The 22,302-nt window shown below is 44.5% G+C and overlaps 1 protein-coding gene across 1 annotated transcript; it reads left to right on the top strand.

Moving 5' to 3' along the window:
* Nucleotides 1-1,579: 1,579 nt before the first annotated feature.
* Nucleotides 1,580-20,625, top strand: C1H17orf58 (chromosome 1 C17orf58 homolog). Its single transcript, XM_056864828.1, has 5 exons — nucleotides 1,580-1,656; nucleotides 9,306-9,929; nucleotides 15,188-15,268; nucleotides 19,069-19,260; nucleotides 20,430-20,625. The coding sequence occupies exons 1-5, from the start codon at nucleotides 1,593-1,595 to the stop codon at nucleotides 20,618-20,620; spliced, it is 1,152 nt and encodes a 383-aa protein (XP_056720806.1). The 5' UTR covers nucleotides 1,580-1,592; the 3' UTR covers nucleotides 20,621-20,625.
* Nucleotides 20,626-22,302: the final 1,677 nt, after the last annotated feature.

Raw genomic sequence — 22,302 nt, 5'->3', positions numbered from 1 at the left:
ATAAAATATTTGTATTTCTTATGCCTGGGGGAGGTGGAGACAACAGCAGCATGCCCCTTTCCTCAGCTGTTCACAGGGCTGTGGGGTGGGGTGGCTGATGCCCCTAATAAAGAGCGGCACACCAGCCAGCTAATCAAAGGCACCTGGCCCTGTAAGAGTCAGGCACCCATAGACAGATGGCCCTTTAATGGCCAGCTGTCTGGCAATCAGCTATTGGGAAGGGGAATAATGAGGCAGAAATTGCTCAGGAGGTGCTATTGGTCTTTCACAGGCTTGGCCAGACCCCCATAAGGCTTCTGGGTAGAGGGGGGCCACAGACTTGGCTCGGGCCTTCGAAAGGCTTGAGGGAGGAAGCCAAGGAGGACAGACCTGCTCAGGCTCCCAGCTCAGAAGGGAGAAGAGCTAGGGGAGAGGATAGGGTTGCCAGGTCCCTCTTCGCCACCGGCGGGAAGTTTTTGGGGTGGAGCCTATGGAGGGTGGGGTTTAGGGAGGGACTTCAATGCCATAGAGTCCAATTGCCAAAGCAGCCATTTTTCTCCAGGGGAACTGACTTCTATCAGCTGGAGATGAGTTGTAATAGCAGGAGGCCTCCAGCCACCACCTGGAGGTTGGCAACCCTAGGAGAGGAGAGGATTAGGGTGGTACCCACCCCCTACCCCTCTCTGTCTGAGGCTGAGGGAAGGTGCTTTAGCTGAATTAAGCTCTGGTACGTGATGGCGGGGGCTGGGATTCCTACACATTATTTTTATGCATTCTGTTTCCAGTCGTGGCTAGCCAGGTACTTCTGAGAAGTTCACATAGACTTCACAGCCCTCCCAGGCTGTTTGTCCCCAGCATACGGTTTTCCAAGGTATACTCCATCTGCTCATGAATGTTCCATTTAGCTATCACTATTAACAACTGTTGATGGATACCGGTATATCTTTTATTAATTCATCTCATTAGAAAGCGTCATTAGTGATGACAGTATGACGTATTCACCAAGTACAAACTGTACTTTTTTGGTGGTGATGGGAGGGGGGAATCTCCTCATTCGGTTTGCGGTCACTGTTGTGTGTGTGTGCGCGCACACAAAGTGCTGTCAAGTCGCAGCCAATTTATGGCGACCCCAGCAAGGGGCTTTCAAGGCAAGTAAGAAGCAGAGGTGGTTTGTCGTTGCCTTCCAAGTACCGGCCCTGCTTAGTTCCCGAGATCTGCTGAGATCAGGCTAGACCCTGCAGCCTTCCCCTCCCATGGTCACTGTTGCATGGGAATAAAAATAATCTTACACAGACAGTCACAGAAATCTATGAGACTCACCCTAGTTGCAGGAAGCTAAGAAGCAGTTTTTCCATTGTCAGGTCCTTGCTGGGTGGGAGAGGGGCTGAATGGAAGTGATGTCCCTTTTTAAGAGGTGGCGATCCAGGCAACTGGGGACTGGAGCAACTCGGTCTTGCTCCAGTAGCTTGGCCAGTGACTGATTCCCGTTTCCCCTAAGGATGCCTCTCATTAGCATGAACAGGGGGACGGGCCAAAGAAAGAGAGAGAGAGAGAGAATGTGTGTGTGTGAGAGAGACTGGCTCCACTTCAGTGTGAAACAAGTTTCCTTTGCAATGGCATCTAGAACTGTTTGGCTCCTGTGCTTCACCGTGGGCTCCTCCTTCAGCTTGGGGGCAGGTAAGGGGTTTCTATTCTTGCAGACTTTGGCCTTCAGTGTTTGCCCTGAGCTGCAGAAGGTCGCTCCCATCCAAGATTCTGAGAGAGAACCTTTCAGCCTGCCTGCCTGCCTGTCACACTGGATGTCCGGAGGGGGCACTTCACAGACACCGACAAAATCTTAACACTGCTGTGATTTCCTTGCTGATCTCATTTCTTCATCTCCCCCAACCCCCAATTTGCCTTTAATTCTGATATGTGTGGCATGTGGCTTTTCGGTTTCCCCTGCTGTAAGAAGGCTGTTTCAGGTGTGTGCTCAAAGCAGGCACCTGTTTGAAATGCAGCAGAGACAAAGCAAATGTACATTGCAGCATATGAAGCAGGCACAAGGTCGTCGTGTCATAGTGGTTAGAGTGTGCGAGCTAGGATCGAGAAGATTCCAGTTCAAATCCCTTCTCAGCCGTGCGAAACGTTTCACCTCTCCTAGGTGTATTTACTCAGAAATGTACCATTTAATCCAACAGATCTTATTCCCTAATAAGTATGTTTCTGATTGCAGCACTAGGCACCTGGTAGGGCAGTCCGAAGCAGAGTTATACCCTTCTAGGCCCATTAACTTCAGTGCGCTTAGAAGGGTGCTGCTGCAGATGGCACTGCAGATAGCTTTCATTAAGCCGTTGGCTTCCACCTGCCTAGAGTTTCTCCTTCCCCACCTAATTTCTCATGTTCTATGCCTGTTCTTCTGTTTTGCGAATGGCTGGGATGGGCAGCTTTACCTTATGAGCTATGTTTATTTTAAAAATATATTTGTATCTAGCCTTTGAGTTTTATAAACAGAGTTCAGGAACTGCCGTAGGAAGTGTTCCTAAATGCGGCAGAGTTCACATACTCTAGGGCAGCTTCGTATTTTGTAATAGTGAAGAGAGGTCCCACAGTTCCCAGTAGAGTCATTGTACATGAATAGTTTAATACAGGATGCATTTATTTATTTCCTCTTGGGCAGAAACGGTGAGGTAAGTAGCTTAAGTTGCCTACCAGGACTGTCTCCATCTGGAGGCTCAAGGCAGAAAATCAGAGGCCCCGCTTCAGGTCATATCACCTTGCATTCACCTAGGGTTGCCAACTGCCAGGTAGTAGGCAGGAGATCTCCTGCTAATTCAGCTGATCTCCAGCCGATAAGAGATCAGATCGTCTGGAGAAAAATTGCTGCGTTGGCAATTGAACTCTATGCCATTGAAGTCCCTCCCCTCCCCAAACCCCGCCCTCCTTAGGCTCCGCCCCAAAAATATCCTGCCGGTGGCGAAGAGGGACCTGGCAACCCTATTCACCCCAGAAATAATAGCTAGAACAAATTCAGCAAGGCAAGTCTTTTCTGGAGACAGTAATATTAGCCACTAGTAGTGCCCAACTTTATCAGGTCTAAAGGTATATCACAAGAAACTAGAACTACTTGGGGTCTGGTTAGTGCCTGGATAGGAGTTCCAAAGCCACAGCCGGACTATAATCTATCTCCTGCCCTGTGAGGAGGTACTGTTACATCCCCAGATTAGACCTCAAATAAATGGGGGGGGGGAATATTCATTCATGGGGAATATTCAAGCCCCATATTTCACTTTTTATGGACTTTGTTTTATTCATTTTATACATTTCTGATTCCACAATCATTTTTGAAGTTCAGAAGCTTTTGACCTACTTCCCTAAGTAATGACACCATTTATCCCATTTAAACACCCTTCCAGTGGGCACAGTCATAGTTGCTAAAGGGGCATTTTATTTCCTCAGGGCTCGGAGCTGGAGTGAGTTTTGGGTGAGCAGAGCTGGACAGGTGAGGTTGATGGAGTCTGGAGTACTTTGCCTTAGAAAGGGACACCTGGCCACCATTGTGTTGTGTTATGTTTTAAATAGACATTTTCTTGTTCTAAAAACAAGCTTTCATTCTTTCAATGGAAGCTTTTATATCACAAATTGCCTGTTTGCTTGTTTTTAATCTTAGGCCAGACTATTCAGTGCTACAGGTGGGATGGTACAGCCACTGGTCCCACCTTGGCCACAGACCTGTCTACTTGTGAATCTTTTCATAAACTCCCTGCAAAAAGAAGGGGATTGTTATATCTGATTAGTCAAAATAGATGGCTGGCTGGCTTCCTAGTAGGGCAATGGAGAAAGTGAGGCCTAGAGGATAGTGTGTTGGGCTAGGATCTGGGATACCCAGTTGGAATTCCCGCTCTGCCATGGAAGCTTGCTAGGTGACCTTTGGCCAGTCACTTAATGTCTACCTAGCCTACTTTGCAGGGTTGTTGTTTTGAGGATAAAATGGAGGAAAGGACAATGTCATTTGTAAGTCACTTTGGATCCCCACTGAGGAGATAAACAGGACAAAAATATCTAAATAAATAAATAAGATATATTCTGCACTAGACTCCCTTTTCTTCATAGCTCAGACCATGAGCTTCACAGTGAGGGACATACAAATTTGAGAAGACATGGTCTGGAGGCTACTTTCATGAGTTGTAACTTAGGAGTAGATTGTTATTTGATGGAAAATTAGAGTTTTTATCTCTTTGAATGCTATAATAAGACAGATAGTTTTAACCTAACAGAAGATTCACAAAAATTAGGGCATTTTCAAGAAAGGAGGAATAATAAAACAAAACAAACCTGGTCAGCATATTTAGGTGAAAAAGCCAACACTGACCTTTCACTCTCTGTTTTTCACAGTGATTTCCTCCCTCCATGGTAATGTTCTGCCTTCGTGGGTGGTAGCAGGGAATCTTTACTCTCACCAGCTGTTGTCATGGGAAAGAGACCAGTCAATGATGAAGTCAACAATCAGGAGACTTAGGAATTGGAGCTTAACCAGCAGCCACCCTGAACAATGGGAGCTGCAAACAATCCATGTAGGATTTATGTACATATACACTGCTTTTCAAATACTCTATATATTGACAATCTAAATCTGGAAAGTAGGGGAGGGAGAGAAAGGTTGTAATGAGGGGGTAATGTAAACACTGACCCACCCACCAAAAGGCTTGTCCAGGTCTCATCTCCAGTGTAATAAAAATGTGGCATTAGTCTGCTTTGTGTTGGCAATCTGCTTAAATTGGGGGGTGGGGGACTGGTATTTCAGCATCCTAATTTTTAGGAGGCTGAAGTTGGTTTCAGGTTCTCAGTTCCTTATTCACATTTCCTAGGTCCACCCTGGAGATCAGAGTCCCCTGAATGTGGGCGTGTATGCTATGAGGTGGTCCATAGCTTATTTTGGGGTATAGAGGGCATGCGGCTGTTCCAGTTCCTTATTCAAATCTTCTTCCCAATAAAGATTCTTGGAGGTGATCAAAACAGAAGCCCTTGGTGCCAGAAACCAGCATTTGGCCTGGGCCCCAGTGCATGTCCCTTGTAGATTACAGTCTCTGGGGTCTGGTAATGTGTGATTTGGGGAGGTCCAAAGATTATTTTGGGTTACAGCTTCCCAAAGTTTCTGAATTTACATTTGTCCTGGGAGCACCCCAGTTTGGAGCAGTTCGCACAAGAACTGGTCTTTGGACCAGGAAAGAGTATATGTCCACTTGGAGGGCAGAGTCCCCTGAATGCAGGGGAGTATATGTGGTGGTCCATGGTTTCTTTTGTAGCGCTTTTAAAATATCCTCCATTTTTGAGGTTAGATTCACAAATAAGGAGTTAGAGAATGTGAATAAGGAACTGGGAACCAAATTGAACCTCCTATAATTTTTGAGCTTTCATTTGTAAAGGTCAGCTCTTTCTCATGGGCTTTCCTTTTACCCACCTTTACTGCTTGCAAATGAGAGAGCCCGGTATTTTTATGATTATAATCCCCATAGCCATTAAATTCACAGGGTGACTTTGGGCCTGTAAGCCTCTCAGTTAACCAACCTCACGGGGTACCTGTGAGGCTCAAAAAGGAGAAAAACTATGGGCGTTAACGCATGGCTGTTTAGTCCTGCGATTCTCCCTCGAATGTGGCAAATCCCCGCAGTCAACACGCATGGTTGTCTCTTGGCCGTGGGATCAACCTACCTCCTTCCAAAACTTCCCCAGGTTATCCAAATTCTGCTTTGTCCCACTTTAAAAGTAAAGTTCGCTGCCGTTGTGAGTGCTTGCCGATGCATTTAAGCGCTTGGGTCGACTCCCTGCCGGGTGAAGCCACTGCCCAGCCCGGCAGCAGCGGGGGCAGTATCGTTCTGGCCCCCGGACCCCTCGCCTCTCTCTCTCCCCCTGCTCCCACCCCCTCCTCCGCCTCCCCCCCTTCCAGCACCAGCTGGGGGTTCAGACCCCCTTCCAGCAGCCTGGCACACATGGAGCACTTCCTTCAGTTGCCTCCGCCTGCATCCACCACTGGCTTCCCCTCACCTCCCCCGTCAGAGGCAGAACAATGGCAGCTCCTGGCCTCCACCTGCCACCAGCTTCCCCTCACCTTCACCTGTCAGAGACAGAGCGGTGGTGGCTTCCAAGCCAGGGCACGACAGGGTGGAGGAGCGCAGTGTGATGGTGGCTCCTACCGGCACACCATTGCCCCATGCGTTCAATTTTTAGAATGCGGGATTGATAAGCATGAGATAGAACAGGGACAAACATATGTCTACCTAACCATGTGTTAACACCCTATGTGTGCAATCCTGAGCTCCTTGGATAAATGGAGGGTTAAAAATATAACTTATAATGTTACGTACATTTAAAAACTTTTCTAAAGCTTTTCTACACAGGAGAGTTACTTAACCAGTGAGAGCCACTGAGCCATTAAACTGACTAGGTGACCTTGGGTCAGTCATAAATAAATAATAAATAAATCCATGTAAAATAGCTTGAGTGCAAGCCACCTTGATATATCCATGTCCTGATATACGTGACGCACCACTGGAACTCTCTCTTAGGATTGCCTATATGGCAACAATTAGGTCACAGGATTTTTCTGTCGTCCAGTCCTGTGGAATGGCTTTCTAGACCAAGTGTGGTGTGCAGTTTCTCTTGCTGTGTTTAGGGAGGTGTGTAAGATTATTTTAATTCAGAGGGCATTTGGTAGAGGAGAAACTGGGCAGATTTGTCTGCAATTTTAAGCTGTGTGTTGATTCATCTTTTTGGTGGATTTGTTGCTTTGTTCACCACCCTAGGTTACAAATATTTCAAATAAATAATTACCTTGGCAAAAACCTCGTAACTGAAATGTTGTTTGCAAGCTGAAGAAGAAATAAAGAACTAGGAGAGATTTTGAAACACGCTGTGTATCTACAAATCCAAATGTGAAAGTGTCGTCCTAAGCACTGTATTGTGATTTTAACAAATGTTAGGATCTGTGGAAGATGTGTGTGCTCAAAAAGTAAGATAAAAATATTGTAAGGATATAAGTGAGCAAGAATACTTCATTGGGAGGGTCCCATTGAGCTTAATGGGACTTCTGAATAAACATGGTTACAATCAAACCCTAACACGGGGTTATTTCTTGTACAGGAGTCTTAAAGTTCTTTGTGGTGTTCTCAGACAGCTGAGTGGTGAAAGTCAGGGCTCTAAATCTCAGACTAAAGAATTACTTGACACTGCTGGTGACAAGCCTTAAGCAATGCAGCTGACAATGCAGCTGACATTTCCCATGGATGGGAAAACCAAATAACTGTGTTTGTCAGGGACTTTTAAACAATCTGATCAGGATGCTATGTGAACCTTGCTCGCCGGATGCTCCCTGGACAGTGAGTATTCCTTTTTTAGAGTGGGATTTGTTTATAAATTGTGCTTTTAATTTATAACAAAAATAAGGGGGGAAATGCTTTTGCTTGCCCACAACTGGACTATTCTGCATTGCGCTTCCCAGGGGTCATAGTTCAACAGGAAGATGCTAGAGTATCCCTTGCAGCCTAGCCTAACACGATTGCCTCTGGAGTGACTAATAACTTTATGCTTCTAGAAATTGGCAGAATAAAAAGCCTCTTGCTGTTGCCTAATGGCCTAATCCTGGTGACATCCTGCACTGGCATAATTTCACTGCACCTGCACAAAACCAAAACTGATCATTTCACTGGGCAGCTGAGACCCATCCCCAGGGTAAGAACTGCTGCCGTGGAGTGAAACCACGGCCGCCCAAATCAGTTATTGTTGTTCCAGCGATGGCCCTCACCTACACATAGGGTCACCATCATCCAGGTAGGGTCAGGAGTTCTTCCAGAATTATACCTCATCTCCAGACTACAGAGATCAGTTCCCCTGCAGGAAATGGCAGCTTTGGAAGGTGGACTCTATGGAATCACATACTTGAACAACTCCCTCCTCTGCCCAAATTCTGCCCTCCCCAGGCTCCACCCCCAAATCTTGAGAAGTTTCCCAAGCCAGAGTTGGCAATCCTATCTACAACTGTGTCACTTAAGGACAAGGATATTACTTTTGTTGTTATATTTAATTTTACATTTGAAACCAATCCTTCCTCCAAGGCGCTGGTTTTGGATCAGGGGAAGGGGAGTTTGCATAGCCAGTTTCCCCCCATGTTTGCCCCTGCAGATGACCAGGGTTGGCACAGAGCTGGGGGCAGTGTGTTCACTCCTGCTCTCCCTTCCTGTATGTTCAATGAATGTGTGGGGCTGTCATAGGTTTGTCAACCTCCAGGTGGTGGCTGGAGATCTCCTGGGATTACAACTGATCTCCAGGTGACACAGATCAGTTCACCCGGAGAAAATGGCCAGTTTGGAAGGTGGAGTGTGTGGCATTAAACCTCACTGAAGTCCCTACCCTCCTCAAACCCTGCCCTCCTCAGGCTCCATCCCCAAAATCTCCAGGTATTTCCCAACCTGGAGGTGGCAACCCTAGGCTGTCATGTGCACTGGGCTACATTAGACTTGGGGACTAGCCGTGCTGTCCTAAGCCAAGATGCACCTTTCTAAGCCCATTGACTTGAATGAATTTAGAAGGATGTAACTCTGCTTAGGACGGTACTGTGATTGGGAAGCCCTAAATTTCCCAGTGAACAGAGATTGGAACCTGGTTTGGCCTCTTCAATCCTAGACTAGTATCCTAACAAAAATGACAACTCCCCTAACCATAGTGAGGCTCAGGAAGGAGCTAATGGCCTGCTTGCATCATCTTCATCATCACAATTCATATTACTATTATTATATTTCTCTCATTCCTATCCTGTTTTTCAGACAATTCTCTCCTAAATCAGATCACATCAATAATGAGATTTAGGCTCTGCTTTCAAGCTTACAAACTAAAAAGGCACACAAGAGAAGAGGCAAGTGATAAGTTGACAGAGTGCATGTCCAGTTAGGCCAAGAAATCTTCCTTCACTAGACTTGGATGGAAGTAGTGGTGCTTTTTATCCTACTTTTTCTCCATGGATTTCAGGGTGGTGTACATTGTTCTCCTCTTCGTGCATGAGAGAGAGAGTGACTGGCCCAAGTAGGCATACGGCAAGCAGGGATCTGAACTGTGAGGTAGGTGGGGCTGAGAAAGTTCTGAAAGAACTGTGACTAGCCCAAGGTCACTCAGCAGGCTTCGTGTGGAGGAGTAGGAAATCAAACCTAGCTCTCCAGATCAGAGTCCACCACCCTTAACTACTACACTATGTTGGCAAAATGGGCTGGTATGTTGTTGGCATGTGACCTGGCGGTTGTTTACCCTAATCTAGGATCACAGCTCTAGCATTTAATCTCTCATTTATTTGAATGCAGGGCCTCTATATGCTGGAAAATCCATCCAGTCATTCAGTAAAGATACTTATGGACCAGTGGGATCCACCCCCAGACAGAGTAAGTCTCCGTTAAAAGGCAACAGCATTGTGGGAGATGATCGTGCCGAGGACCAGCCACAGCCTCCAGGTGACCTGAAGAGAGTGAAAGCAATTGATCCACATCTGCTGTTCTTGGACAAAAGGAAAACGGTAAAAAATGCAGTGGAGAGCCACACAGATTTGAGGAAGGAACCTGTTCACCACATCAAGGGACTTCCTTTTGAGAGCCACAAGAAGAGGACTCTTCCTGCTGCTTACTTCAGTCAAACCAATCGAATGCATACAAACAGGCTTCAATTGGAAGCCACCAACAGCATCTCTTCCTATTTCTACCAACCTGTACATTCCCATCATAAAGGCAGGCTGCTGGCTGAAGTCTACGCTTTCAAAAACACAGAGTCAGATATTGGCCAGTACCCTGGCAGCCTGTACCACCTCAATCGACCTGGCAAGGTAAATCCCTACTACAAACTCAGCAATTCCTTCAGAAATATCACCCTATCCTTCTGGCTCACAAACCGGCAGACATCAAGCTTACTGCATCACTTCAGTGTGTTAAAGGAAGGTAAGGAAGTGCAAGAATGGGATTCACCACTCCTGGAAAGACCAATGGTGCTTAGTGATGTCAGTGTAAGCACCAAGTTAATGCAAGTTCATGCACAGTGATGTAGAGGGTGGGTGTCACTGAACTTGGTGTAGCTTTCTTCCAAGTAAACATGCACAAGGATCAGGTAGCTAAACTCATAAGGTGATTGAGATCACTATATGTAAAGTGCTGTCAAGTTGCAGACAACTTGTGGCATCCCCATAGGGTTTTCAAGGCAAGAGATGGTTTGCCATTCCCTGCATCTGTGTAGCAACCCTGGACTTCCTTGGTGGTCTCCCATTCAAGTACTAACCAGGATCGACCCTGCTTCACTTCTGAAATCTGATGAGATCAGGCTAGCCTGGGATATTTTTAATTAGAATAATTTTAATTTTAATTAAAATTTCAATAATTACCCTGTTTAATTAGTTCAATTATAGCTGTAATGTTAACACAAAAGGCATCAGTACAAGTGGCATCATGGTAGCATTAATTCACACTGAACTGTGGCAACTCTAGTGTGTTAAAGTTGATTTAATTATGAATGCTATGTAGTAATATTAAAGTAAAAACATTTTCTGGAAGCATATTTGCTTGTACTTAATTTCAAAGAGTAGCTGTGTTGGTTTGCAGTAGAACAGTTAAGATTTGAATCCAGTAGCACCTTATAGACGAACAAGCGTTTCAGGGTACAAGCTTTCAAGAGTCATAGCTTATACCCTGAAACTCTTGTTGGTCTCTATGGTGCTAGTGGACTTGAATCAAATTGTTCTTGTACTTAGGAGGCCTTTCCCGAATGCTTGGGAGGCTGCTGTGAAACTTACGATCTATCAGATGCACAACACAGATGTTGTGAAGAAGGAATTTGCTGTCGCCCTGAGAGAATGTATTGGTTTTCAGAGGATGATGTATGAAGGGCAATCAAAATACAATTCAGATGATCTATCAGCATTTTGTATAACATTCTCAGAAGTAGGTGAAGAGGACAAAATGCATACATGTCATCCCCCACTCTGCATTTTCATGCACTCATGAAGAACTAGGGATTCAGACCTCCTTTGCTGCAGAAAACGTTATAATTTGTGCTGACCAGTCTCAAGCAGTTTGCCATGGAAGTAGGTCTATATCCTGAAGATGTGTGACAGATAGGAAGAATTCATTGACCATGCATGAGCTACCTTGCCTGCTAGAGTTTGAAAACTGACATGGTAGAAAAATATTGTGAAGGTACCAGTTCCAAAGCTCGATCACCAAGAAGCTGAGGTAAAATAATTTGGCCAAATTGTTTGTTGCCATCTGCACAATCCTGCCCTGAAGGAGTGGGATGCCAGATCCCTTTGTACAACCAACATCTCCAGGAATTATGTGCATGTTCATCTCTGCATGTTTCTATAGAAAATAACCTAGTATTGAAGATGGCACCAATGAAATGGAGATGTCACAAGGGTGCCACGTGGGCCTTCTTGTGATTGATATTCAGTCTAAGAAAACTGAGAAAATTGGCTGTTAAGTTCCACAAAGTACTTACTGGGTATATTCCTTCCTAGGAGCCAGTTGTTTATAAATGGTAACACTGTAATACACAGATGAAGGCAGGTTACAATTACTGCCAAATACTTGATAAAAAAGTATTGTGTTAAAGTTGAAAGGTGGATCTAGGATTAGAAGGGCTCTTTTCCTATTGCAAACCAAAGAAACTTCCTGTGCAGTGACTGAGCAGTGATAGAAAAAAGGCATCTGTGATCTGCCAAAGAACCTCCGTGTTATTAAAAAGTTGGCATCTCAAAAGGAGATTATTAAAAAGTTGGCATCTCAAAATCTACATCCTTCTTGGATACCATGAAATACCAGGAATAGAAGTCTAGATGATACTGGGGTTGTGGGATCAGTTCTACAGCTTTTTTGGGGGGAGGGGGAGGAGGACAACATTGAATTCTGCTGGAGAACATGAGCTGCAAGAAAGATTCAACAAGCTGCTAAAGGGGGTAAGGTGTTATATTTGATCAGATATTACTCATTTTGGATGATGTCCTGCCAAGCACTGACAGAGCTGCAAACTGAATTGAACCAAATGGTCAGAACGGACAAAGGGCAAAGAAAATACCGAAGCCAAGGACTGAGTTAGGTCAGGGTCTTGGGTCTAATTCCAGAGGGCTTCATTTTGGAACACTGGTAGCTATGGATAAGTGATTGGCTTCTTAAAGGATCATGCAGAATCCACCTCATCAGGGGCTGCCTCAGACTTCATGGCTGCCTTGGCAACATTGGGACTCTCCCCGGTTGCTTTGGCCCCCAAGCATGAAGCAGGCTGCACACTGGATTTGATCTTTTGGGCAGGGGTTGATCTGAGTTTTGTGGTTCTGTGTGAACCAGTGCCATGGTCAAATCACTTCCTTGTGAAGGTCGATTTGAATTTTGCCCCTCTCTCCCGCCGGGTCGATGAGCTTATTTATGCTCACCCGCAGAGACTTATGGATCCAATTGGTATCCAGAATGCTCTGTGGGATTTGTCTGGACCTGCCAGTAGTTCTCTTGATGAGCTGACTGAGATCTGGAATTTAGGCCTGCAGGAAGCCATTGACTGATTTGCTCCCCAGCACTTCCCAACTATGATCTTGAACCACCATAACCTCCTGGTTTACAGAGGAGCTGAGGGATGCAAAGAGAACGCTTAGATGGCTAGGGCAATGCTGGCTCAGATTGGTGATGAAGCACTGAGAACATTTTATAGAGCCCATTTTAAAGCCTATGAAGTATTGCTGAAGGCAGCAAAGTGATCTTACTTCTCCACCTCCATTGCATCCACTAGTTCACTGCCAGTGCAATTATTCAGATTAGTTTGGCTTGCCTGCCATGCTGGGTCCTTTTTTGGGACTCCTTCAGCCTGCTCTCCCAGGCTGATGTCGACAGAGTCCTGATTGAGGATCAACCTACTACCTGCTCCTTGGATCCCTGCCCTTCCTGGCTGGTGAAAGCCTGCAAAGAGATGGTAGGAGGAGCCCTGAGAAAAATCATTAATTTCTCCCTTTCGGGACTTTCCCTAACACCTCTCCTGAAAAAATAATTGTTAGATGAGAGGGACTAAGCCAATTACTGCCCGTTGTCAAACCATCCATTCCAGGGAAAGGTGACTGAACGAGCAGTGGCTGAGCAGCTTCAGGATTTTCTGGATGAAACAGCAGCCCTAGATCCCTTCCGATCCAGTTTCAGGCCAGGGTTCAGCACTGAGACAGCCCTGGTAGACTTGGTTGATGACCTTTTATTACAACTGAGGAGGTTCTCCTAATTCCTCCAGGGATGCTCACAAAGGGTAGCCGTTGGTGGCGATAGGGTGGCCCCCTGGACCCTAATCTGTGGAAACCCTCATTTGCACCCTGCCTTTTTTTCCTCAAGGAGGCTTTCAGGTAGTAATTAAAACATTACAGATCAAAATCAGATAAAACAAAACTCCCAAATCCCTCCCCTTCAATGCCTTAGGTAAAATAATATTTCCTACTGCAAGGGAAGGCTATTAAACTCAATCACAACAAGGAAATGAAACTTTACCACTGCAGCTATTGCATGGCTAAAAGATGTTTGACTGCTATTCAAGGTGGATGGTGGACAGATGACTAGATCGGCCACTCAGCTCACAGGTGATTGTAGCTGGCAAACATGGTGCATTCATATGTCGAATATGTTTGCTGAGAAGTTTGCAGTTTCCCTAACATTAACACAAACAGACTTGATATAGTTAAGGCTGGGTTAAGGTGGTATAATATGAGCAATGCCATTTCCTCCCATCCTGCTGCAGACATCTAACTCCTCCCTCATGTTGTTCCTGGGGGCGGGAGTCATCTGTCACTCAGGTGCAGCCCTGGGAGGGCAGAGGCAAATAAGTCCCCTTATGATGATGGAAATCCCTTCCATCAGCAGAAATTTACTGTGGGAACCCAAGCCTCTGACTTTCACATATGAATAGATTGCTGTCCTGCTTGTTGTTTGTTAAAGAAGAATCAGTCGTTTGCGTACCTGAGTCAGCCTTCTTTTCCTATATCAAAACAGAAACAGTTCGTGTGATTATGGTTGTGTGGGATATTTTCCAAGCTGAAGGATAACTAGTTGAGAATCTTAATCGTGCTTACTTGTCTTGAGCCTCACTTGCTCTTGGTTTTGTATTCTGTTTTATAAGATGACAAAAGTCCTTGTTGTTCAATAACTACAGGAAGGAAGATGTAATAAAATTATTTAGGATTGTAATGTGTGTGTTAATATACTGTTGCTTCTGATGTATGGCAACCCTATGAATCAATGTCCTCCAAACATCCTATTATTAACAGCCTTGCTCAGGTCTTGCAAACTGAGGGCTGTGACTTCCTTTATAGAGTCAATCTATCTCATGCTGGGTCTTCCTCTTTTCCTGCTGCCTTCAATTGTTCCTAGTATGATTGTCTTTTCCAGTGATTCTAGTCTTCTCATAATGTGACCAGAATACAATAGCTTCAGTTTAGACATTTTAGCTTCTAGGGACAGTTCTGGCTTGATTTGATCTAGAACCCACTGATTTGTCTTTTTGGCAGTCCACAGTATCCGTAAAACTCTCCTCCAACACTGCATTTCAAACAAATCAACGTTCTTCCGGTCAGCTTTCCTCATTGCCCAATTTTCACACCCATACACTGTAAAGGGAATACTATGGCATGAATTAACTTGATCTTGGTTGCCAGTGTCACATCCTTGCACTTCAGAATCTTTTCTAGCTCCTTCATGGCTGCCCTTTTCAGTCTCAATCTCCTTTTGATTTCTTGGTTGAGGTCTCCTTTTCAGTTGATGATGGAGCCAAGGAATAGAAAGTCTTCAACAATTTCAATTTCCTCATTGTTAACCTTATAGCTGAGTAACTCCCCAGTAGTCATTACTTTTGTGTTCTTGATGTTCGGCTGTAGAATTCTAATGGGTATACTCACAAAGCTCAATAGTGTGTTCACAGGATGCTCAAAATGAAACAAGAAGCAAGATGCCTTATGATGTGCAGGGAGGAGCAACAGACACAAGGGCAAAATCCTCTGACAGCACAATTATAGCAGGAACTGCTGAAAGGGAGGGGCCTGTTGGAGCTTACTGAGATGCAGCTGAACATTGCTATTAATGTGCTGGTCTGCTCCAATGCTTGAGCACTCTAACTGTTAACGCCCCCCCCCCCAAATGAGTAAGTACAGCTTTAACATCCAGCCATTTGGTTCTTGTCCTTGTTCTAGAAGCTGACAATGCAGAGGTGTGCCTGACTGATTGCAGGAAGGACCATGAGGAGGTGGAGGCCTACTGTACCAGTGAATTTGGTAAGATCATCCAGCTCCACTTAACCTGGCCAGGCATAGCTTATGTACTCTGCATGCTTTTATTATTGGCCCATACAATTCCTCCTTCAGGCCTGGGGCAGCGTAAGCCATTGTCAGACAGTACGCACTAAATAATTACTTTGGTATTCACAACAGAAGTATCTCCTTTTCTAAAGTCCCAGCTAGTTCCAATTCATTCCACTTTATGTTTCACCATGTAGTGGTAAATTTTAAATGACCCATTTTAGTTGCTTGTGACTTGTGAGCGGACTTAGGAGCCAATGTGCCAGGGGAGGGGTTATGGTAACTGAAAGTAAGTAAAGTTTCACTGTATTTTCTGTATTTCTGTGGATGGGGCTGTTCCTGGAAAATGCTGAGCAACTTTTCTACAGCCACCTTCCAAGCTGTTATGGTTTTATAGGACAGGAGCTCTCAAAAACATCTTTCTCGGGTCAAATATCTAGCAGACTTCTAGAGTTTTATTGTGCAACATCCCATGTGTGCAAGTCATATATTGTAACTTTTTTAAAAAAGGTTATAATATGGTAATTCTTTGTATTCAATTTAGATCAAGACACGATTTTTATAACGTACCATTTTAAACACCCACTCTAAGCTATCTGGCTACATCAGGATGAAATAAATATAGATACGAAATAAATAAAGATAATGGAGGTGAACCACTGGCTGCATTGGTGGTGCAAGCAGGAGCGATTTGGGTTCTGGGACCACAGGTTAGGTTTTCTGTATGACAACCTACTAGCATGCAATGGTCGGGAAAGTATGTTTTTGGAAGAAACCTGGAGAGATTCATCAAGAGGGCTTTAAATTAATTCTGCAAGGGGAAGGAGATGACCAATGTAGGGATTTAAATGAAGGAGAGCTAACAGCAGAGGCCCACCTGGGTAGGATGGGTCTAAAGGAGACAAAGGTACGGGGCTTCAGGTGTCTATGTACCACTTGGGCAATAAGGAAGAGCTTGAGCTTCTAATGCAGTCAGAGGGATGTGATTTAGTAGGCATTACAGAAACTTGGTGGGATGATTCCCATGACTGGAATGTAGTAGTGGATGGATATGAGTTGTTCAAGAAGAAACAAAAAGGATGAAGAGGTGGTGGAGTGGTGCTGTATGTGAGGAGAGGGATTGCTTGTCAAGAAATACTAGGAGGAGGGTGACAGCCCAGTGGAAAGTATGTGGGTGAGGATAAGGGAAGGAAGGACAAACAGTATTGTGGTTGGAGTCTGCTACAGACTTCCTGACCAGGGTGAGGAGGGGGATGCTGCCCTCCTTGAGCAATTTAACAGGGTATCCAAACAGCAACAGCTGGTAGTTATGGTGATTTCAACTTCCCTGATGTGTGCTGTGCTGGGAGACAAACTCTGCAAAGCAACCACAGTCACAAAAGGTCCTCACCTGCCTGGCCAACAACTTCCTTCATCAATTGGTAGAGGTAGCTACAAGGGGCTCAGCCATACTCAACTTAATATTAACCAACAGGCAAGAGATTGTAGATGAGGTGAAGGTGGTGGGGACCTTTGACCATGTCCTCCTACAATTCCTTTTGCTGTGGGGGATCAAGAAGTTCATAGCCACATGCGTCTGTTAGATTTTGGTAGGGTAGATTTTAATAAACTCAGAGGCATGATAAGAATAATTCAATGGGCAAGACTGCTGGAAGGGAAAGGACCAAGTGAAGGGTCTTAAACAAGAGCTCTTGCAAGCTTAAGCCCTCACTGTTCCAACAAAAAGGAAACATGGTAGACGATCCAAGAAGCCAATGTGGATTAACATAGAACTCCACGAAGAGCGAAGGGATAAAAAAGACATATTCAAGAAATGGAGGCAAGGACTTACCTCTAAAGAAGAGTACCTGCAGGTTGCTAGGCACTGTAGGTCAGCCATCAGAGAGGCCAAAGCTCACAGTGAGCTGATGCTGGCCAGGGAAGCTCGCTACAACAAGAAAAGCTTTTTCAGATATGTGAAGAGCAAATGCAAGGAAAAAGAGGCCATAGGCCCACTGTTGGTTGAAAATGGAGTAACTCTGACAGAAGACAGAGAGAAAGCAGAAAGGCTCAATGCCTATTTTGCCTCAGTTTTTTCCTGAAAAAGACAACGGTCTCATCTAGAGATGATAGTAGGCAGGGCACAGCATCTGGGCTGCTGGTTGACATGTACAGAGAGGTAGTTGAGAAGCACCTGGCTGCACTGGATGAGTACAAATCCCCCAGGCCAGACGGTATACACCCGTGTGCTTAAAGAACTTTCTAGAGAGCTTGCAGAGCCTTTGTCCATCATCTTCCAGACCTCTTGGAGGACGGGAGATGTGCCACAAGGTTGGAGCAGGCCGAACATTATCCCAATTTTCAAAAAAGGGAGGAGGGATGACCCAGGAAACTATAGGTCAATCAGTTTGACCTCTGTCCCAGGGAATATACTGGAGCAGATATTAAAGAGATCTATCTGTGAGCATCTGAAAGACAACTTGGTGATCCAGGGAAATCAGCATGGATTTGTTGCCAACAGGTCCTACCAGAACAACCTCGTTTCCTTCTTTGATTGAGTGAAGAGCTTACTGAATCGAGGGCACGTGGTTGATGTTGTTTACCTAGATTTCAGTAAGGCTTTTGACAGGGTTCCTCATTATGTTCTGATGGGTAAACTAGAGGACTGTGGACTGAACCGTAGGATAGTTAGGTGGATAGGGAACTGGTTGGAGAACTGCACTAAAAAAAGTAGTTGTCAATGGCATTTCATCTAAATGTAGGGAGGTGTCCAGTGGGGTGCCACAGGGTTCAGTTCTGGGCCCAGACTTTTCAATATAAATGATCTGGATGAGGGTGTGGAGGGACTACTCATTAAATTTGCAGATGACACCAAATTTGGAGGAGCAGCGAACACACCAGAAGACAGAAATATAATTCAACGCGCTCTGAACACACTGGAAACTTGGTGGATGTGAACAAGATGCAATTCAACAAGGACAAGTGCTGAGTTCTACATCTGGGTAACAAAAATGAGAGACATGCATACTGGATGGGGGATTCACTTCTGGGTAGAAGTGTGTGTGAACAATATTTTGGGGTACGGGTGGACTGAAAGTTAAATATGAGCAGCTAGTGTGATGCACGGACAAAAAAACCCCTAATGCGATCTTGGGGTGCATCAACAGAGGCAGAACATCAAATGTCATAGTTCCGCTGTTCACAGCATTGGTCAGGCTGCACCTGGAGTATTGTGTGCAGTTCTGGAGGCCTCAGTTTAATGTGAGGATGTGGATAGAATGGAGCGGGTTCACAGGAGAGTGATGAGGATGATCAGAAGCTTGGAGACCAAGTTCTATGAGGAAAGGCTGAGGGAGTTAGGAATGTTTAGTCTGAAGAGGAGGTTGAGAGGGACATTATTGCTCACTTTAAGTATTTGAAGGGCTGTCACTTAAGAGAATGGCAGGGAGGTGTTCCTGTTGGCCATAGAGGTCAGGATTTGCAATAATGTGTTTAAATTGCAGGCGGAGAGGTACTGTCTGGATATTAGGAAAAAGTGTTTTACAGTAAGAGTTGTTCGACAGTGGAATCAGCTACCTAGGGAAGTGGTGAGCTCCCCCTCACTAGCAGTCTTTAAGGAGAGGAGGGACAAACACTTCTCAGGGATGCTCTAGGCTCTGCATTGAGCAGAGGGTTGGACTAGATGGCCCCTTCCAATTCTATGATCTATGATTCCTGCTAGATTCATCTGGCTTCACATCATTACAAGATAAGGAACACTAGCCCACTGGATTCCCTCCCTTTCTTTTTCAAAACAGTGGTGAATGGGATTGTTCATGATGTCAATGTGGTGCAGAAAGGGATGCGCTTAGTGGTGATGTTGGTAAACAGCAATGGACTGTACAAGATTAATCGCCTGTTCATCAACCCTGATGGCTTCTTCTTTCGAATTCACTTGCTAGTCGTGGATGCCTTCTATTGCAGCAAACCTTGTCCAGACTTCAAACTTGGTAACACACTATATCCTTTTATCCTCTTTGTTCATGTTACCTTTGGGGAGGAGGGAAGGGGGCACTTTTGACTTAATTTATATGAAAGGAACAGGCACGATGATCCTAAAAACATTGAAAAGCCATTTCAATTTGTGCATTTAGTTATTGAAATAGTTTAAAAAATGAGGATTGGATTGGATCAAAAGTATAGAAAGCAGAGCAAAACTCAACTTGATTGGACTGTCCTGCCACCTCTCACCCACCCCACTGCAGCCTCCCTGAGTTCCTTGAAATTCTGCTCCTGATCAGGGCACAATTAAGAACAACCTGAGACAAAGTGGGAGGACACAATGGGTTGGGTCTTGCTACCTTTCTCACTGAATCTCACCCCAATTCCCCCTCCATGCTACAGTCCCGTGATTCTCAGCGTACCCTTTTGGTATGGTCAAAAAGGATGCTTCCTTCCTTTTTCAACAACAGAAAAGCAGGTCGGAGCCAACCCTCCCATTTCAACACCACCTTGAGCTCCAATCCAAATATTTATTTCCCAGCTATTTTCAAGTTAATCGAATAAAGCTGATGAGGCAGGTATGACTTAGTAACAAATATACATTTAGAATTTTAACATCAGGAACATTTTCCTTTTGGATGTGTTCCATCAGTCTCACTGCTATGCAGCAAACACTTCTTAGTAACAGGGTTTGTTAGAGGAGTCACATGACATGGAGTGTTGTTAGCAAGTGATCCCACAGCTTGGGAGACAGAGGAAATAGGATGACTGCTGAAGGAATGGATAATAGGGATCTTCTCCTAAATGGACAATACTTTGTGTGAGTCAAAACCATCCAAAACTGTTTGTAGAGCTTTAGCAGAGGTCAAGCACATGAGCCAAAGGCTCAACACATCACATTTTCTTTCCCAACCACTGACTGTTACAGTGGTTACTTCGTTTACATCCTGCCTTTCTCCCTAATGGGGACCCAAAGCTGCTTACATCTTTGTCCTCTCCTCCATTTGTCTTCATGTTAACCATGCCAGGTAGGCGAGGGTGACTGTTTGCAGCTGGCCTGAGGTCCTTAGCAAGCTTCCATGGCAGAGTGGGAATTCAAACCTTGATCTTCCAGATCCAGCACTCTACTACACCACAATGGTGTGGGTACTCACTCAGAGGTACTTGTATTTTGCAGGCAGCAGATACATCGTGATGGGTCACATCTACCACAGGAGACGGCAGTTACCGAGAGCTCTGCAAGAGCATCTAAGGGGGCGTTTGAGACCTGGAGATGGGCTGCTTTGGAGTGGGAGTAGCTACGTGAAAAGGTTCAACAAAAGGAGGGATCGGAAAGTTCAAGCAGCAGCTCAACATACCTGCAGATGAGGATGCAGTACAGCCACGATCCAAGTAGTTTGGGGGCTGTCCTGTCAGGAAAAAAAATGGCTCCTGCTTTCATCACAATTTGATATACCTTCTCTATAAAAAACAGTCTTCTGGTCCTGCTTAATGGCGAAACGTAAAGGGGTACAGAGCCACATGCGTTCGTTGGCTTGAACAGCCTAAATCTGATGCCCACAGAAATGCTGCAATATGTATTTCAAGGCACACAGCTTTTCTGCTGGAATTTCTTACTCTTAATGTAAGCATTGATGGGCATCTACTCTTGCTATTTTAGCAATATTCCTTTTTAACCATAATACTTCTAGGGGACAGGCATTTAATCAAAAGCTGAATCTCTCAGCTTTATTGGAAATATCAACACTTTACAAACAGTTCTTGCTGAATACCTGGGCAAATATTGATGTGAACAACTAAATGTTATGATATATGCTTCCTAACAAGCACAAATTTGTTTTTGTTTGAAAGTAACTATGATGTATAATTTTGTAAAATAATCAAACCCTCATAATTAACGTATGAAAACAAATTCAAACGGTATTTAGATGGTTCAAATTCTGCTACACGTTGCAGTAAAACACTGATCTTACTTGCTAACTAAAAAGGCAACTGTCCATGTTTACCAAGCATACCATATTAATTTTTAGAGTTCACTGTCTACATTACTGTATTGTTTCAGAGGGTGGCTGTGTTGGTCTTAGAGACCAACGAGAGTTTCAGGGTGTAAGCTTTCAAGAGTCAAAGCTGCCTTCATCAGACACAGTAGAAGTGGCAATCTGAGTCCTTTTAGCATAGTCAGAAGATGGGAGGGGTGTTGTAAAGAATGCTTGTAGAAGATGCAAAGGTACAATGTATTGTAATCAGCTTTATTAGAGCAGAGGGCAAATACTTGGGGTCAGAAAATTAGCATTTGTAGTGAAATGAACATCCTATGTCCCCATTCAGCCCTGGGGGGAGTCCACTGTTCTGAACTTGTGAAATAATTCACATTCACATATACTTCTATTTTACTGTGTCTGACGAAGGGAGCTCTTAAAACCTTACACACTGAAACTCTTGTTGGTCTGTAAGGTCTACTGGATTCAAATCGAACTACATTACTTTATATGGATTTTGCTTCTTTACAACCACAAGCATTTGCAACTGGAAAAAAAATTCCTTCTCCTTTCTGTTTAGTCAGAGAAATCACTTTGCCTGGGTGTTTCAACCTTCTCTTGGCCACACACAAAACCTACGTGCTCAGAGTTATCCTCCATTTAAATGTAATTCTCCCCTGCTATGCAGAGCATGGTGTAAGTAGCATAGCGCTCTCTCTCCAGAGTAAGCCTCTTTTGTAAACAACGTTTTCATCTAGTGATTGCACTACAAACATGAACTGAATATGCAAATAGTTACCTGCTTGCTGGCCAGTTTCATTAGCAGATTGTTTAGGAAAACAAATCATTCAAAGATTTGAGATTTTAATTAAATCTTTGTGTAAAGCTGCTTTTTGTATAGGGGTAATGAATAAAGTGAGAACTAGGTATACAAACTAAAAGTTCAGACTTTATATAATCGGCAATAATTTCCAGGATTTAGCCACTCTAAAAGGAAAATACCTAAGAATTTGTGTCAATGTTGTGTCAAGGCAGTTAGATTTGGGTAGCATGGGAAGTGCAGGCAATTAA

This window comes from Euleptes europaea, chromosome 1 (assembly GCF_029931775.1).
Source record: "Euleptes europaea isolate rEulEur1 chromosome 1, rEulEur1.hap1, whole genome shotgun sequence".
Taxonomy (NCBI): domain Eukaryota; kingdom Metazoa; phylum Chordata; class Lepidosauria; order Squamata; family Sphaerodactylidae; genus Euleptes; species Euleptes europaea.
The sequence above is the reverse complement of the archived record's forward strand: the minus strand, read 5'-3'. Positions and strand labels throughout refer to the sequence as shown.

Coding starts and splice junctions, on each gene's coding strand:
- C1H17orf58 (XM_056864828.1), top strand. CDS start 1,593: ATGGCATCTAGAACTGTTTGGCTCCTGTGCTTCACCGTGGGCTCCTCC. Junction 1,657..9,305: donor CTCCTTCAGCTTGGGGGCAG/GTAAGGGGTTTC, acceptor ATTTGAATGCAG/GGCCTCTATATGCTGGAAAA. Junction 15,269..19,068: donor CTACTGTACCAGTGAATTTG/GTAAGATCATCC, acceptor TTTTCAAAACAG/TGGTGAATGGGATTGTTCAT.